This window comes from Oxyura jamaicensis, chromosome 1 (genome assembly GCF_011077185.1).
Source record: "Oxyura jamaicensis isolate SHBP4307 breed ruddy duck chromosome 1, BPBGC_Ojam_1.0, whole genome shotgun sequence".
Taxonomy (NCBI): Eukaryota; Metazoa; Chordata; class Aves; order Anseriformes; family Anatidae; genus Oxyura; species Oxyura jamaicensis.
Window position 1 is genome coordinate 52,916,253 of NC_048893.1, and position 17,619 is coordinate 52,933,871.

General features: G+C 48.9%; 1 protein-coding gene and 2 long non-coding RNA genes across 5 annotated transcripts; 1 reads left to right on the forward strand and 2 right to left on the reverse strand.

The window, feature by feature from the left end:
- Positions 1–4,510: 4,510 nt before the first annotated feature.
- Positions 4,511–5,361, reverse strand: LOC118173909. Its single transcript, XR_004754442.1, has 2 exons — positions 5,116–5,361; positions 4,511–5,000 (listed from the first exon to the last, which is right to left on the reverse strand). It is a non-coding gene; the product is annotated as an uncharacterized LOC118173909 (long non-coding RNA).
- Positions 5,362–9,255: 3,894 nt separating this feature from the next.
- Positions 9,256–11,299, forward strand: RPS19BP1 (ribosomal protein S19 binding protein 1). The gene is made up of 4 exons (XM_035338851.1): positions 9,256–9,392; positions 9,532–9,660; positions 9,817–9,914; positions 10,653–11,299. Exons 1-4 carry the CDS (start codon positions 9,344–9,346, stop codon positions 10,785–10,787), a joined length of 411 nt encoding a protein of 136 aa, XP_035194742.1. The 5' UTR covers positions 9,256–9,343; the 3' UTR covers positions 10,788–11,299.
- Positions 11,300–12,555: 1,256 nt separating this feature from the next.
- LOC118173899 lies at positions 12,556–16,550 on the reverse strand. 3 transcript variants are annotated; one of them, XR_004754441.1, is made up of 5 exons: positions 16,444–16,550; positions 16,178–16,255; positions 15,770–16,054; positions 13,356–13,522; positions 12,556–13,048 (listed from the first exon to the last, which is right to left on the reverse strand). It is a non-coding gene; the product is annotated as an uncharacterized LOC118173899 (long non-coding RNA). The 3 variants fall into 3 exon arrangements; XR_004754432.1 differs by having other exon boundaries at positions 15,770–16,255; XR_004754433.1 differs by lacking the exon at positions 16,444–16,550 and having other exon boundaries at positions 16,178–16,340.
- Positions 16,551–17,619: the final 1,069 nt, after the last annotated feature.

Here is a 17,619-nt window from a genome sequence, read left to right on the forward strand (position 1 = left end):
CCAGAGTTTCTTCTCCAGCTCTTGGATGAGGAAAGGAGTACTGTGCTAGCACCTGTTCTACGCTGGCAGCAGAGAGGCCAAGGAGTTACAAGAGGGCATAAGGAGATTTTTTTTTAAAGGAAAGATTTCCAAGACATCTCTTTCTACTCCAGCAATAGGCAGGGAGGGAGAGTGGAGGGGGGAGAATCCATTCTGCACTGAACAGGAAAGCAGAAAATTAATTTCTCCTGCCCTTGATACAAACTAAATTCAAAGCAGGCAGCTGGCAGGAGTGAATAGAAACAGAAGAGAGAAATAAAAAAAAAATGAATTAAAAAAATAATATTAAAAAAAAAAAAAAAGAGAGAGAGAAAGGGAGAAAAGCAAACAAGTGCATCATAAAAGCTGCAAACCGCCTAGAAATTTCATTTGGCTTTTCAATCGGGAAGTGACATGATGCCTACCTGGGAGGGGGCAATCATATCGGGGAGAGGCTGAAAGCAGCCCAGCACGGCCAGCTCTCCCCTGCCTCGCGGGGCTCTGCCAGCCCTGGGGGACAGCAGGCAGCTCTGCGAAGAAGGGGAGGGCATGGAGCCAGGCAGCCTCATCCCACCTGCCTGGGGTGTGGAAGCAAAGCCCGATACACCAATGGGAAAGTGCTAATTAGTGTTAGCTGGAATACCACACAGGTGTTTGCTGACCTGGCCCTGGATGGTGCAAAACCATTAGCAGGAGCCTGGGGGGTAGAGGATCCAGAACAGGGAAGCTCGGAAGACTTGGGCTCATCTGAAGAGCAAAGCCCCAACAAGCTTGTGGCATCTGTGGATACGGGACTAGGAGGAAGGCAGAGCTGGGATGATTAAGGCATATGTCCATAACTCACACCAAATGGAGCACCACCCCACACACAGTCCCAGGTCCTGCCCAGCTGGGCACAGCCACGGGGAACTGCTGACATTGGCCCACTAGCTGGAAATGCATGGAGCAGATGACACACGAGTTGCTCCCCAGTACACCTGTGGCCCGGATCTGTGCCTTCATTCCTGTGGAAAGCCTTCCAAGGTGTTAGCAAACCCCTGCAAGCACTGTAGCTTCCTACCTGCATTGGCTAACCAGCCATGACCTCTCCATTAGATCTGCACCATGAGGTCCCAAAGGTTTCAGACAACCTCCTGCTCCTCCGCCATGACCATGCCCAGCATGCAGCCTTTGTTCACTCATTCCCCAAAGCTTTCTCTCTCCCTTTCCATCTACCTCTTTCCCTCATCTTTCAATGTATGGCTGCTGGGAGCAAAAACCCAGTGGCTGGACGAACACAGATGATTGTGCTGGAGGAGTCTTTGGAGCTCCCAACCTCTTTGGCCAGCCCCTAAGGCTGCATGTCCCGGGGGTTCACATCCAATCTTTTCCACATCCTCAACAGCACCGGTGCACATGCCTGTGTAAATACATACACCCTGGTCAAAAACCTTTTATGGCACAGCTGCCTTGGTTCATGGTGCATTTATCAGTCAGTTGGTTTCCCCTAGGAAAGGTTCTGTAGAGAAGAGACCCCTCAGAGGATGGAGACGTCATCGAGAGGCCCAGTTCCCAACACAAAGCTCTACGAAGATGGTGGAGAAACAGGGACCAGGGTAGGGAAGGGCATTTCCACTCTCCCACTAGCCTTTTGCTGAGTCCAGAGGGAGAAAGAAAAGAGTAAGGGAAAAGTAGAGAGGAAGATAAATAAAAAGCTGACCTTGTAATTTAGAGGAACTCAAGTGCTGGGAGTCAAGAACAAGAGACAAAAGGTCGGGTTGAACTGTCATCCTCCCAGAAATCACTGACCCTGGTTGGAGAAGCAAGGGCTACAAGAAGAGTGTCAAGAAGAGAGGGAAACAGACAACAAAAGGCAAACGAGAGAGAAGGAAGGAAAGAAGGAATGAAAAAATGAAAGAAGGAAAAAAAAATAGAGGAAGAAAAAGAAGTTAGAAAGCATCTGCCACCACACCAGTAGATGTGCCTCCCCAAGGCTCTCCCCTGCAGCCCTGCCGGGGAGGCAGCGGCACGGCCATTTGCTGCAGGCAGGGAGGAGGCCTCGCAAGGCGCACGCAGGGTGGCTGGTGGCAGATGGGGACCATGAACACTGAGCCAGGGCTGAGCACGAGCGAGGGACTTGCTGCCAAAGCGGTATCGCAACGGGCAGGAGATGAGCACTCCTGAGGTGAAAGTCACGGTGGCTGATCCACACAGATACAGGCTGGGGTGTTCAAGGAGGTGGTACGGAGTTGTGCTCCAAAAACCCTCCTGCACCTTGCTGGTTCCGTGCCCAAAACTCGCCAAGGTTGGGTAAAACCTGCGGCAACTCTACATTGGTCCTGGAAACCTCTCCCATGCCTTCCCCCTGCTCCTGGCAGGGCCTTCCTGGAGCTCAGCACCCATCGCGGCACCCACCTCGCCCGAGGCAGGCGAAACCCAGCCTCACAGTGACATCTAGTGAGGAGACATCTCACGGCACCGCCGACCTGCCCTGGAAACGGCAGCCTGGCCTCTCTGCCCTCCTCGCCCCGCTGCTTTGCCCCTCGGACATCAGAAGACGGAGGCAGAACAGGAGATGTGGCCCTGGAGGAGAAGGCAGCCCGGCCCAGGGGGTCCGGTGTGGTGAGATGAAGGGTGCCTGGTACCCAGCGCCTCTGGGATTGCCCCTACATCCCAAAAGTAGGGGGCTCCAAGCACCTGCTGGGGGATTTTCAGGGTTTTAGGAGCATAGGGGTGCCAGGAGCTCCCTGGGGATGCCCTTCCCCACCCCGCAGGTCTGTAACATTCAGCGGAAGAGCTAGATGGAAGGGGAAAGAAAGGAGCGAGAGAAAGGAAGAGAGGAGAGACCCAGGCTTGTAGTTTAGGTAGACTCAACTGCAGGGACCAACATACAAATGGTAAAAGGTCAGGTTGAACTGTCACCTTTCCACGGCCTCAGAAATCGCTGGTCCTGGTCGGAGGGGGCTAGAAAGAGAGAGCAGTCAGGGAGACAGGGAATAATGTAAGGCAGGACTAAATACAGCTACTAGGGAGAGCAAAGCAAGGAAAGAAGAAAAATGAAGGGGCAAGAATGGTGAAAGGAGGGTGAAAGGAGAGGTCTGGCACCATGCTGGTAAATGCAGCCACAGCACTGAACATCTCCTTGATCTGGGCAAGCCTGAGATGAAATTCTGTGTGGTTTTGAGCAATTCTGGAAAACAAACAAAAAACACACTATAGTAGGAAACCACAAAGTGTGCATTGTGGCAACAAGCAGCCAGCCACCCTGCTGCGTGCAGCTGAACCCATGGTGCTGCCTTGCTCGCAGTCCCCACACCAGTGACGACTGGGGAGGGGACCCACCGATCTGGCCGGGGCCATCTTTGCTGCAACACCTTCCTGATCCCTTCCCTCCTCCGCTCCCTCCTGCTCTTCCTGCTGTCTCTAAGCAGCTCCTTCTCGAACCTGAAGGGACTGGGGAACAGTGGGGACATGCCACAGCTTCGGACACTGAACCACCATCGGGAGGTCAGACTAGTGCCTGCAGAGGACGGAGCAGACAGGAGCTGCAGCAGCCAGCAACGCTCCAGCAGCCCTGCTCTGCATCAAGCAGCAGAGAAATCAGCTAACAAGGCCTGCCTAAAGCAGCAAAAGCCTGTGACAACCCCAGCCCAGCTCCTGCCTGTCTCCAAACCCGTAATGGTAGGTGACAAGCATAACTAGCTAAACTTCGCTGCATCCAGAGCCAGCTCTGGGGCTTGTAAACATTTTAAGGCCCTGGAGCAGAGAGGCTGGGAACAAAACACACAGCCTTCCACCTCTTTGTCGCTGCTTTGAAAGCAGACACATTCAACAATGACTGACAGTCCCCGATTTCACATCTGCACAGCATGGGGTTACTTAAGAATGCTCAGCTCTAATACTCTTTACATGAGAAATCATTATTTCCTTTGTAATCACGGATACAACACATCCTTCCTGGAAGAAATTAGACGTTGTGTTATCAAAGGCCACAATATTTCCAGAATTGAGTGCTACAGCCTTTGTACAAATCTCTCTAGTTAAGGAATCTGATGTTATACCTGATATCTTGTTTCAAAATCCATTTCTATTCATTTGCTGTGGGAACCTGGGAATATTCTGGGGGGTGAATTTCACAGATTCTGGCATGGAATATCTGTAGTTCTGGCTAAAGCACAAAAGAAAGCTAGGAAGAGCAAATCAACCAATGGAAGGGAGGAATAAAGAGTTAAGTTGCAAACCAAAGGTGAAGCAAAAGAAAAAGGTCAAGATCCTTCTACTGCTTCCTCCCTTTCCTGACATTTAAGGACAGTGGTGGGAAAGAGAAAGGGAAATTGTTAACCTCCAGCTGCAGACCTCTTTGCCTGTGCCATTCTGGGAGGTAAGCAACAGCAGGAGACATCCCTCAGAGGAGATTTTTACCTTCAGGCAAAGATAAAGAGTACGAGAGTACTGGAAGTTCAGTCATTTCTGTGATTCTGGATGCAAACTTCCATTATTTCTCACCTCAAAACCTTGTGACACCAAGCCTTTATTACCTGCAACGTTTACTTACAAAGTGCTTTCTCCTGGTATTCTAAGCTCCAATGAAAGACTTGTATGTTCGTTTGTTTGTTTTCTCCAAATTTAACATTTATGTTCTTAAAAACATCACCTCTGTCCACAAAGTGGGCTCTTACAGCTTCAGCAGAGGTACTGATGCTGGCTGTCTTCCCATTTGGAGCCAAAAAGCAGCACATGGAGACAAGGAGATGTTTGGGTTGAGCCCCGATGTTGTCATTCAGAAGATCTAGTTGGAACACAACCAGTCTCAGATATTTTGTGAGGTGCTTAATCTTCGTGCCTCCTTATCTCACCTGTACAGGAGAATAATAACTGTCTTGTTCAGGGGCAGAGTTCATTTCTAACTGCAGCATCCAGTTCAGTGGGAAGCTGATTTAGGCTCAGCCTGAGACAACATTATTTGCAGAAGCTGTGCGATGCAGAGCCAGCTTCTTGGTTACCTGGAAAAGGATGAAAAGTGCATGGAAGAGGTACGTATCTGCACCAGATTAAAACAAAACAGTAGAAAATCAGAATGAAAGACTTTCTATCCATCTGCAGTAGCTAAAAACTTACCCACGCAAGGATATGAATCAAAGCAATGTCCAGCACTTGTTCAAACACGGTAAGCCAGAAAGTCAAATCCCTTTTCAAAGGCAGGTCACACAGGTAAAGGACAAAGGTTCCTACGTACTTGAGGTACAGGGCAGGCAGTGATCCACGGCTCTTTGCAGGAACAGTGGCCACAACACAAACCGCTAGCGGTTGGCAAACACAGATAAATATTAATGACAACAGCTCTGAATGAGACACCATAAAGTATTGCTGTTCCAGAGAAAATACAGAACGCTGGACAAGGTGAAACCGGTCAGCTGTCCAAAGCAAAGCACGTTCTATAATCCACGTGTGAAGGAACATACAAAAGTGAAAATCTGTTATAAATCAGCTTGAAAATCGGCCTGATTCATTTTGAAAGAAAAAAATGCAGATGTATTTGTCAGGATAGACAAAACCAAGTGTTCAAACATCAGGATCCCATTTCCCAAAATCATAAGACTGTTTAAAAAGCACTCCTAAACTAAATGGATGCTTGCACTTGTTGTATTTTACTTCTAACGCTGCTCTCAGCTTCTGTTTTCTAACATTCTTCAGAACGTTCCTTCAAGCTGAGACTCCTACGTAGCCCCCTGAATCCAGGCGCTGGAACATAAAAAAAAGAGCAAACAAACAGCTATTATGAGCTGCCACAGACAGCAGTATGATCAACCACGAATATCATTAATGTCTTTGTCACCACTTAGTACATAATAATAAGGTGGCACAGGCCAAATGTATGATAATCTCAAAAATCTTCCAAAGCCTGGAATAATAGGGAGAAGAATAGTCACTCCACGATGAACCAGAAGCTCTATCCACACATTCAAACCAGGAAAATTTCCATTTTTCAATTCCGTAGGAAATAAAGCAGAAAGTGAACTTATAATAGCCACACACGGAAGTTATTTAAACTTAAACTGATCTGTATGCCGTGTTATTTGTAATTGAAAAGCCAGCTAGCTCACGGGCACCCAGTGAGGCATGAGATTTAAAGAAAGCTATAAAACACAAACATTAGCAGCAGAAAGCTTTCGCAGATAACGTAACTCTCAGAAACAAAGACATTCTCCATCTGAAAGGCTGCGCCTGTGGTTTCTGCCATCACAAGTTAGATTATTCAGGCTCTAAGATAGCGATTTATTTGGATGTTATACATTTAAATGAATACCATTTGACACTCATTCTGTTCCCAAAGCATTTCAAAGAGCTAACTGTAGTGATTTTTGAGGGAGTACTAAGTGATTAAGCTTTCTTGGATGAAATTTTAATTTGAGCAGAGGCCTTAAAGAGTACAATGAAATACCGATTTACTTATTTTTTTTACTGACATAGAAGACGCAAAGCCTCCTAACATTAAATTTTTAAGAGAACACACCAGTTGGGAAAAAGCTATTTGTAGGGGCTGCTCATCTGCTCTCAACGGCGATTTGGGTAACAGAAAGTGATAGTTAAATGTATATATCATGATGAAAAAAGGAACGTATCTTCACTGTGAGAGTGATAAAGCCATGGAAGCGCCGACGAAGAGAAATACAGCGTGTTATACGCTGTGCTCAGCACAAAGCAGATTTATCAAACGCAGGTTAGCAAACTTAATCTGAGGTCAACAGGGGAAATGTTATGGTTTCTGACATATAGCAGATGAGATTATGTGAGCCAAACGCCTAAATTCTACATGCATACAGGTTTAAAGGGACGTAGAATCCACAGGCAAAATCCAGGACATTCCTGATACAGGGCAACAAACTGATCTCGTTTAGCAGTTCAGGAAAATGGTGTAAGCATAATTTTCTATTAAAGTCAAAGAGTAAGGGAAAAACCTGCATCTGCGGCTGCAGGAGCACGGCAGGTATTAGCTGCACCAAAGCCACCCAGACAGAGACATGACAGATGCCGTTACCACCGTGCCTGCCAAGACCAAGCACAGCTGAAGCCAGAATGCGGTTAGAAGAACATTAATGACCATCCCCTGAGAAAGGCTGCCAGATCCTGTTAAGAGGAGTGGAAGAAACATAATGCATTAATAATAGGTACTTGGTTTCGCAAAGTGTTAAAAAAATCCGTGGCCCGTGTTGGACAGCGATCTTAGCGTAGTTTTTGGGCAGCAACGGATCCAAAGCCGGGGAACGCACACAACATCAAGCACATCCATTTAACTTCTTGGTGCACTAACTAGCTCTAAGAGCCTGACCGGACTCTGATGCAGGAGACTGTAAATGCAGTTAAAGAAAGCGTCTTGCCTTCCCTTTTCACCAAGATGACCCCTGTGAGCTTGTTAAATTTTATTCTGCAGGTAATTGCAGACTAAAATCATTGCAGGTCTGCACTCAGCCTTTTGGTCAAAGGAGGAGTTGTCTGTATTAAAGTTTCTTGCTCCTGGAGGTATTTAACAAGAAGGGAGTCAGATTTTCTGAGAGACCTACATAATTAGGAGTGTTATTAATTGGCACAACAGAAACAGAAATACAATAGTACTTGCAGTGGTTTACTTTTGGGATAAAAAGGGCATATATTTTCCAACAATGAGATAATAAATCAGTGCAGCTTGCAGCACACTAATTTGTTAAATGTAGATGTGTTTTGCAGTGTTTGTAATGAAGATGTTTTTGCATCAGGTGCCCGCATAAGACATTTATGGTGCTACAGTTTTGACACTAAGCATATGTTACAATGTATTAGGTGAGCCTGGTAAAGTTAAGTGATGTAAATGTAGGGTTTAACCATTAGAATAAACTACTGTGAATATATTGTGTGATATATTACAATGAACAGCTTACAAAGAACCTGCAAATTGTATTTTGTGGGGATAAAAGAGAATGTTTGACTGATGAGGTATTTTGGGAAATTCTTTCCCCACAGTAATATCACTGGCAGCTATCATTTATCTCACTCTGATCAAAATAAAGATATTCGGAATATACAAGCAGTGACAAATATTTTGGTGAATAGAATGCTCTCTTTGATTTTCGCAATAGGCTACTAAATCACTTCTTGCTCAGTATCTGCTTTGAAAAAGTACAATATTCTCCCCATAAATTTTCTAACTTTCATTTCACTGGAGGGACAAACCTGGTACAGAACTAGGAGCTGAGCAACCTCAGTCTTCAAATGGAGAAGTGCTCTGTGCTACACACCCAGCGACTGTCCCTCCAAATCAATCACAAATTGGTTTGGATTACCTTAAAAGGAAAGACATGAGTGAGAAATGGCATACAGAATAGGAAGTAGATGGTTAATGTTTCCCAGGAATAAGCGCCAAATAGGTCTTGTCCAGGGAGATGTATTAGCACCATGGCAATGCCAGGTACTGGCACAAGATGCCAGGAACCACCCAGAGATTCAGAGGAGGACTAACAATAAAAAGATGCACGTTGAGGTGACATCTGCAGAGGCTGGAGAACAATCTGCAGAGAATGGATGCCTTTTAATGAACCCCAGTTTGACTGTTATCAGTCGCCACTAGAGATCATTACTGTGCGGAACAACCAGCGCTGCTTGTATCTCTCTGTCCCCGCAGGACATATTTGAGGGAGAATAAACCTCTTTCTTTCTCCTCCAGTACCAGCTTGCTACTGCCAGCACCGGCTATAATTGAATAAGCTTTATTCAGATGATAGCTAAATTTAGCAGATATTAGCATCCAGTCTCTGGAGAGGCAAAAACAGGGGAGGAAAGCTTTAAATAAATAGACTGAAGTAATACTGAATAATAAATGAAAATTTTGGCAGAGCGAAGCTCTCCGCCTGAGGAGTTGGGCACGGAGTTAAATCTACATTTTGGGGCCTCAGTGAGGCAAACCCTGACGGCCCTGCTGGCTGCTCCCTTTCCTCTCAGCCAGCAATTATTTCCCGTGACCACCACCAGGGTGGCAGGGGCTGCAGGCTCTGAGCAGTAGCTCTGAGGGTGTATCATGGAGAGCCCTCAAGGCAGCTGCCGGGCCACACACTGCACAGGGAGGACAGAGGGAAAGGCCACCAGCAAGAGCACGGCGCCCCACGGCTCTGCCATGGTCTGTGAGGGAACCCCACACAACATGGCGCCCCAACATGGCGCCGCACCTTTCCCGCCCAGCCCTTCCCCACCCACCCCCCTCCGCGCATGCTCCCCACGCCGGGCGCCAAGGCGGAAGCGGGGCGGTGCGGGGAGCGGAAGCGGCCTCAGGTGAGGGCGGAAGTCGGGCGGCGAGGCGGAAGTGGGGGGGGCGGCCATGTCGGCCTCGCTGCTGCGGAGGGGCCTGGAGCTGCTGGAGGCGCAGGGTGGGCCCGCGGGGGGGCTGGGGCTGGGGTTATGGTTAAGGTTATGGTTAGGGTTATGGTTAAGGTTATGGTTAGGGTTATGGTTGGGGTTATGGTTATCTCGTGCGGCCGCAGTAACCGTGCCCCTCTGCCCCTGCAGGCCGCGGGAAGGCCCCGCCGGGCCTCCAGCCGCGGAGCGGCGGCCCCAAGACTCGGCGGAGGAAGGGGGCCACAGGGCCTGGGAAGAACAAGGCCACGATTAAGGGCAGGGTCGTGAAGTCGGCGATAGGTGAGTCCCGGTACCATCCCGGGCCCCCCCCCCGGCCCCCCCGGGGCCCCCCCCACGCCCCCGGGGGCCCCCCCCCCCCCCCCCCCCATAAGCACAGCCTGATCCCATAGCAGCTCTCGTGTTCTGATATGTTTTTCCCACTGCGCTCTGGTCTAGAGGAGTATCACAAGAAGAAGGCCGTGAGTCACTTGAGAGAAAACCTGCAGTACATGACGAGTGGACGATGCGTTGCAGACAGAGTTGTCACCCAACAAGTAAGACTGTCGCTTCTCTGCCGGGGGGGGTCTGCATCTACTGAGGAGTGCAGGTCACTACCAGGCAGAAACTTAACTCTTTTGCATAGGGTCTGAGCTGGATGATAAGGGGAACTATGCCCCAGGTTGTCCAGCTTAGGCCCTATGCAAAAGAGTTAGGTTTCTGCCTGGTAGTGACCTTGAGGAATTTCTGTGTGCTCAGGCGAAACTTTAAATTCTCGTTATCTTATCTCCTACAATGTTCTTAGACGCTAACAAAAATCTGCTGTCACTGTTGGCTTTTCGTAGTTACCAAATGTGTTTCATAGTTTCAGCTGGCAAAAGAGCACTGGTTCACATGTTCTCCTCACTGCTGAAGTGTCCTTCTCTGTAGCTAGAGGATGTTTTGGCAAGGACCTAGGTATGATGCTGACTCACGTGGTAGCAATTTCATAGCATCTTGCGTAGTGTTTCTCATAACCTGAGAATTTAACCAGTGGTCTTTCCCAAAAATAGTGCTGTGCCAGGAGTCAAATAGCTGACACTGCTTGTTTATTGTGCTATTTTTATGAGAAGGGGACTTCTTAACTTACACAAACCAAGTGGTTTAGTCCAGTGTTTCTCAGGCGTGAGACTGTAAAAGGTCATAAGTTAGGGTACTAGGAGAATGACAGGGTTATGGGAGGGGAGCTTGAAAATCACTGTTTTGTCACTTGATCTGGATAACGACGACTGTTGTTTTTCCCTTTCCGTTTGAAGGTTCTTACCCAGAACAGAGGTAGGAAGTCCAAAGATCGACCTCCAGAGAAGAAGGTGAAGAAGAAGCCTGAGGGCACTGTCTTTACTGAGGAAGATTTCCGTAAATTTGAGAGAGAGTACTTCAGGACACTGTAAACGGTGTGAAAGGGACTCTTGCAGCTCCTGTCTTTCCACAGCTGAGCGCTCAGAACACAGGACTGACTGCTTCCTCTGTGTGTTTGAGATGGGACATAGGAAACGTGCCTCTTTGTCAGCGAGTTCTCTAATGTCAGCCATGCGGGGAAACACTGCGTCTGTGCAGAGCTGGTTGCTGGAGACGTGGACGTTCTCTTGGCTTTGTAATATATTGTCCTTATAAATATCTCCCTCTAGCCAGCACGCCTTGTGTGTAGAAGGGCAGACCAGTCCAAAGCGGAACCTTGTTCCTCAGGACATAAGGCTTCTGCTGCCTGTGTCCATCTCAATGGAGAAAGGTCTCGGACCAGCAGAAATAAATCACGAAAAAGGAAGGTTGCTTTGAAAGACTGCTAAAACACGAATAGCCCTGCAGTTTCTGTTACCCTTACAGCCTCTGTCAGGCTTTTTGTCACTGTAAAAACTTTGTATGTTTTATATGATTAAACTGTTGCTGTTGCAGGCGCTGCCTATCCTTGCCTTTGTGGTAGTGATTATTATGACAGGTTGTGAGTGAAGACAAACCAGGTTCTGATCCAGGCATCCCTGTCGCTGGGGTGACTCAGCTGTGTGAATGGCCCCTCTCTGATTCATGCTGCCGCTTGTATTTAGTCCTCTCTGACATGCTCAGGTCTTCAAAAAGCACAGGTTGGAACTGAGATGACTCCTGTTCTGCCTGCGCGCAGTCCTCCCCTCTCCAAAAAAAGAAGTCTTGCAGGGGGAGAGCTGCCTTTCGGATACTTCAACCCAAGCATTCCCACTGAAGCTGCAGCTGCCGTAGCAGCGCGCAGCTGCTGGGCGCTGCCAGCTCCTATAGCCAGGAGCACTTCTCCAGAGGTTCTCCAGAGGATCGAGTCTTCTGAACCAGAGGCCGTGGTGCTGGACTGAAGGGATGGATTTTTTTTTGTATCAGACTACTGCTGAATTCCTTGCTGCAACAAAGAGATGGCCCAGCAGATGGGAGTGTTGTTCCAGACGCCCTTCCTTGCTGAACCACTGTAAACGGCTTCTGGGAAGCTCCTGCCACTGCCCTTCCCTAAGAAGATGGGAAGCGTGTGCCCTTTGGAAAAAAAAAAAAAACAGAGGTAAGGAGAAGGCCCAATGCCAAGCCTTGGGTAGGCTCCAGAATTATCGTAAGTGGCTTGGCTGACCTGAGCAGCTGCTGCTCAGATGTTAGCCCTGGAAGGAATTTGGTATCCCTTCCCTGCCAGCTGATTACAATTCCTGGTGCATCCTGTTAAGTCTGCGTCGCCTCTGCTGTGTTCCTTCCCTCTTGTTTGCATGAGAGGGAAGAGGGAAGGTCACCCAGATGTACGATGTCCAGACAGGGGAAATAGTGAACATATTGATGTTTGTGTACTGGAAGTTGTGTAACAGCGGGTGGGAGGGGATTTCTTGTAATGGGATCAGTTCAGCCATCTGCAGCTAAATAAAACAGTTCAAAGACCAGTTCCCCTCTTCTTCGTTTGGTTCCTACTCCCAAAAATGTGTAGAAGGGAACAGAATGCCTGAAAAAGTAGCTGAGGACAATTTGTGAGCAGCATATGTCTTTTTTAAACCTCTGCCAGCTGCTGTGTGTGCTCAGCAGTTCCTTTGGCCTTCCAGAGGTGCTTCCTGTCACCCCCTGCACCTCCCCTACCAGCTCCTCCAACGCACCCCTGTTTCCGTGGTTGTTCAGCTTCTGAGCCACCCCTCTGCAGCTCGAGGAAAGCAAAAGCTTTGTTGTCGCAGCAAGGAGCGCTAGGGCAGCGTGGCTCGCTCTGTTTGTACAAAACCCGGCTTGTTTGCTTGCAAACATCAGCGAAGAGGAAAGCCGTTCTTTCAAAGTCAACAAGGAACTTTAGAGCGGGGCCCAGAGCAGTTTTCCACAAGGATAACAACACCCAGATATGTGGAATTTTAAAGTTGAAGGGGGGCTCTCATTGCTGGCTGGAAAGGCTATTAGGGCACAAGTAATCATCATACTTGTGGCTATGTGCCACGAGGTGTTGTTCTTGTTTGAGAGGGCAAAGCTACCTGTCAGACCGGCTTGTGTCAGATGGAATCCAACTTGGTTGTACAGCCAACAGTATCCTCGGCTAAACTAAACCTTATCTTGCAGGAGAGAGGAAAAGCAAACAGAAGTGAGCGAGTGGTTCCAGATAAACCACCATCTTCGCCAAAGGCAAAGATCAGGCACGTCCTAGCCTTGATTTCCCCCCTCTCTCACAGAGCTGGAGCTCCTAGGAAAGAAGAACAGCAGTGCCATCTGCGAACTGGGTAGATAAGAATGGGAACTGACCCCTGAGGGGAATATCTTCAAGCTAAAGGGGAAAATAGGTACCAGCCTGTTGCATGTGCCTGGCGGTAAGATAAAACAAAGCATCTTCTACACCACCAACCATCTATATCATGGAGTGCCCGTGCCTAGAGCACGCCAGCTGGGCCCCCAGGAGGTGGCTGTCTCGGAGCAGCGCGTGCCATCTCTCTGTTGCTCGCAGCCACGCTTTGCTGCTCCCCAGAAGAGAGAAGAGGGATTTTTTCTCCTACCCTGCCTCCGAGCTGGCCAGTTGGCAGGCTGGGAGCTAAGACGCCGCATCCCGCAGCCCTCGGACCTGCCGGACAGCATTTCTCTCCCGCGCAGCTGCGAGCGCAGGGAGGCTGAGCTCATCATGCTGCTGGCTCTCTTCCCAGCTCTGCGACACCAGCCGAGCATCCTGCAGCAGAAAAATCGAGGCGGCTGAGCTGGGGAGGAGGGAGGGTGCCATCTTACAGCGCATCCCCACCCCGACGCAGCAGGGAGTCGGGATGGGAAGGAGCAGCTTTAATATAAATGCAAATACAGGCTCTGGAGCGTTAATCATGGGGTAGAACCTTTCCAGGGAAGCGGTTCAGAGGGGGGAGAATGGTTCCCAGATGCTCGGTGTCAGACTGGCTCGCTGTGAGTAAGATTCGCAAAGCCGCTTAATGGCTTTATTGCTCCCTCTGTTATGTGAGTGGAAAGCACACAGAAAAATCTGTTTGGACAGGTACAAGCTGGTGTAAGCCGAGTGGCTCACGGCCTCTGCGGTATCAGCAAGCCCGGGCTCTCTTAGTGCGGAAAGCCACCACAGGTGATATCAATGTATAGGTGTACCAGGACGGGGGAGGACTGCAAATGTAAACCAATAAAACAGGGCTGCCCCAGACACTAAGCAGTTTCTTCCCTCCGAAATGACACAGCAAGAACAAGCCTGGGTGCAAACGAACCAAGACAGCCGGTCAAACTTGCTCAAGCAAACAGGGCTTTAAAATGCTGAAAAGGCATTTTGACTTTTTTTTTTTTTTTTGGGGGGGGGGGGGGGGGGGGGAGAGGAGGGATCTTAAAATACTTTTGGGAATTTCAGTCCCAGGCTACTTTTTCAGGACTGGGTTCCATTTTGGTCTTGCTGATGATCCAGTGTCAGCGCCTGCAGTACTGATGGGCTCCTAAACGCCTTGGGTAAGGGACTGGTTATTGCAGAACAGGGCACAGAGCAGCGCTGCCCTGAATAACTCACAATAAATAAATAAATAAATAAAAGGTGAAGCACGTGGAAGGTTTTCATTTCAAGACTAGAACAATCCATTCAGCTGAAAATGAGGACTGTAACAAGGGGCAAGCTGCCTAATGCCTGCTTACAGCTCAAAATACGGCACTGGAGCCACCGCAGGCTGAAAGGTGAGTAGGTTTGAGACGGATTAAAGGTCTGCATGACTATCCATAGCTACACTACACAGGATTAGCCGTGCCAACCACTAACTGTTGGGGGCAGGGAGAACAGAAGGCACAAAGGTCCTGCCTCTGTCTACGGGGGTTACACGCACCTTTTTCTGAACAAAATAGCTGTTGGCAGGGCTAACCCGTAGCCCAGCCAAGCAGGCCTGTTATTTATCTCCTTGTTCATTTATCTCCTCGGCTAACTTGTCTTTAATTAGAGGGAAGGGGTTGGTGTCTCTGCCTGCCCAGAGAGACAGTGCTTGTGCTTCGGAGAAGACTCTGCCCCATATAAATTAAACTGACGTGTTTGCTGTGCTTGGATCTTGCTCCCGGCCGTTCTTCCGAAGGGTGTGAACACGTGAAGGAGATAAAAAGGGCCGCTGAAGGAGAAACGAGAGGCAGCCAGCCATTACGTTGAGAACGTGCGCCTATGTAATATGGAAATCGGAGCTTGTGGGGAGAGCGAGCTTCATTTGGCAGCTTGTGACACTGCATGAGCGCACTGAAAATAACGCAAAGACGGCATACCTGGGATACCTGAGTGGCCAAAACAGTATCGTCTAGGTCAGTGTTAATTCACATGGCTCAGCTAAATGGCTTGAAGGGGAAATTCAGCAAGGATGAGCTTTTTCGGCCCAGCAAGAGGCAAGATCCCAAGACTGTCTTTGCATAGGAAATGCGGTGTGAGAGCAGTGTGTGTGCTGGCCCGCACCATGAGGCTGTGAAGATATCAGGAGAGAGGAAGGTAGGTTGTCTCAGAATCTACTTGAGTTGTGTTAAGAAAAAATAAGTGCACATAAGATGGCAATTATGTTGGACAGTGGATAGGAAGGACAATACAGGCCCTGTTGTTCCTGAAGGCCTAAGACTACAAAAGATAAAACTGGTGCTATTCTGATCAAAAATGTGTAGACTTCCCACCAAAAGCCAAGGCTTTCTGACTTAGATTTAATAACAGGAGAAAGAGGGTGGCCACACAGCAGACAGGGATGAGAAAGCACACTTTCTCAACACAGAAAAAGTATCCCCCCAAAAAATAAAATAAAATAAAATGGTGAGGCAATACTTAAGGAGGCTGTGGGAAACATGGTTAAGACAGGGAGTAGAATTTTTTCTCAAGAGGCACATGATTCATGTCTGGAGATGACACGGCCTTGGGGCCGGGGCAGAGCAGGCTGTGGCGTGACTACCGCTCCATGAAATTGTCTCGGCCGGCATAACCTACATTTTCTTTCCACCAGTCCAGCTCGGCAGCGCCAAGGGAGCATTCATCTCCCGAAGGACAGCCTGTCCTTGCTGTTATTTCTGGGCTTTCTGCCAGGGCAAAACCTCTTCAGAAGATTTTTATCATCGATCGTTCTTCCTTCCCCAAAGCTGCAGCCGGGGGGTTATTTTTGCAGGCGTGCTGCAGAGGTGCACCTGGGTCTCCACGCGGGCAAGCGATGAAGTTGTCAGCAGCGGTGGTTTCCTCTTTATGTCCGCAAAGAGAAGTACGAGCACCTGGGTCTCTCTAAAGGCACGGCAAAGAGGAAGGTAGCTAGAAATAGCGAGCTTTTACATGGTATAGATCGGGGAAATTCTGCTGTTTCCAAGTAAGCCTCCTCTAGGTAGATAAAGCCCCCGTTACATGCACCGAAATCTATTTCTGGATGTGATATCATCCTGCATGGTAACCACAAAGATTCGGTTGAAGCACGTTTGTTCAGAGGGGCTGTGAGAAAAGGAAGACAGGGCCCGCAGTCTGCAAAACCTGAAATCGGTCACAGGGTAGGAAGCTCGCAGCTGCTCAGAAGCTTCCCCCCGTGGGCTGCTGTTTTAAGACAGTGTCCTCAGTGTTCCTCTAAGGCTGAATTAAACACAAAAAGTCAGCCCTGATGTTTAGCCAGCGCAAAATCTTACCGAAGCGGAGCGCTGTTCCAGCAGGCGTTGCATAAGGGTGCCATGTCGGCTGCCTCTGAAGAGCTGCCAGCTCGGAGCCTGGGCAAATAAAGCCACCAACTGCTCTCCCAGGGCAGGTTTCTGGGTGCCCTGCAAGAAGGCCTATAAAAGGCACGTGTGGGTACGCAGCAGAGAGCTTGCAGCTCTGAGCTTGCAGCTCTGCTGCCCCCACAGCCCAGCCTGCTGCCCAGCTTCAGCAGCAGCTGCAGTGGATCTAAGGGAGAGAGAAGTGGTCAGCCAGGGGGATTGGTTTGGGGAGGAAAGGAGGGGTTGGCCCTGTAGAGAGAAACCACTTACTTATGCAAGTTACCGTTGTTTTTTCCTGTGGCTCAGCTGATAACAAGCACATGAAGGATTTGGCCCATCAAGGGTAAGATTATCCTGCTCATTAGGTTCTCCTGCCTCTAATCATCCTCATCCCCAGCTTTGCAGGTCCAGCTGATCTGAGGGAAACCCATCAGGTTGCTTTACCCCCCAGAACAGAGCAGTCCCTCCTGCCTGCGTGTCCGGGAGGTGAGAAGAGGGGAAGATGCTCCTGTGAAGCTGAGGCTGCTCAGGCAACGAGTCACTGGTTCATGAAACACCAGGTGAGGGGCTTAACCCACACTTCTTGTCATGTGGCACAAGCCTGAAATCCTAATGGGGATCCTTTTCATTGTAATTTGAATAGCCCCAAGCACCAGGTCTAATGGATGGGGAAATTAATAGGGGTCAGGGACTGCAGCTTGAGGACTTACGAGCCAGAAACAGGACCCCATAAGGCTGCAATAGGCAGACCAACAATAAAAATAAAACATTTTAACACACCAGCCAGGCTGGGACGTGCAGGCGCCTGAGCTGGGCAGCTTGCTGGGTCATGTCAGTGTGAGTGAGAAGGAATATTAACTCCCCGGGGAAGAATGAGAGTGTCCACTTGCCAAAGCTGCCTCTGGCAGGCCAAGCAGGGATTAAGGAGTCTGCTGGTATCACTACATGTGGGTGTCAGTGAGAAAAAAAAAAAATCACACACACAAAATACTTGTAAAGGGCACGTCCCCAGTCCCGAAGCTCTTATTATCAGGATACAGCTGCACTGACCATGGAGCTTACTAGATTACAAAACCTCACAGAATGAACTAAAATAAATAAATAAATAAA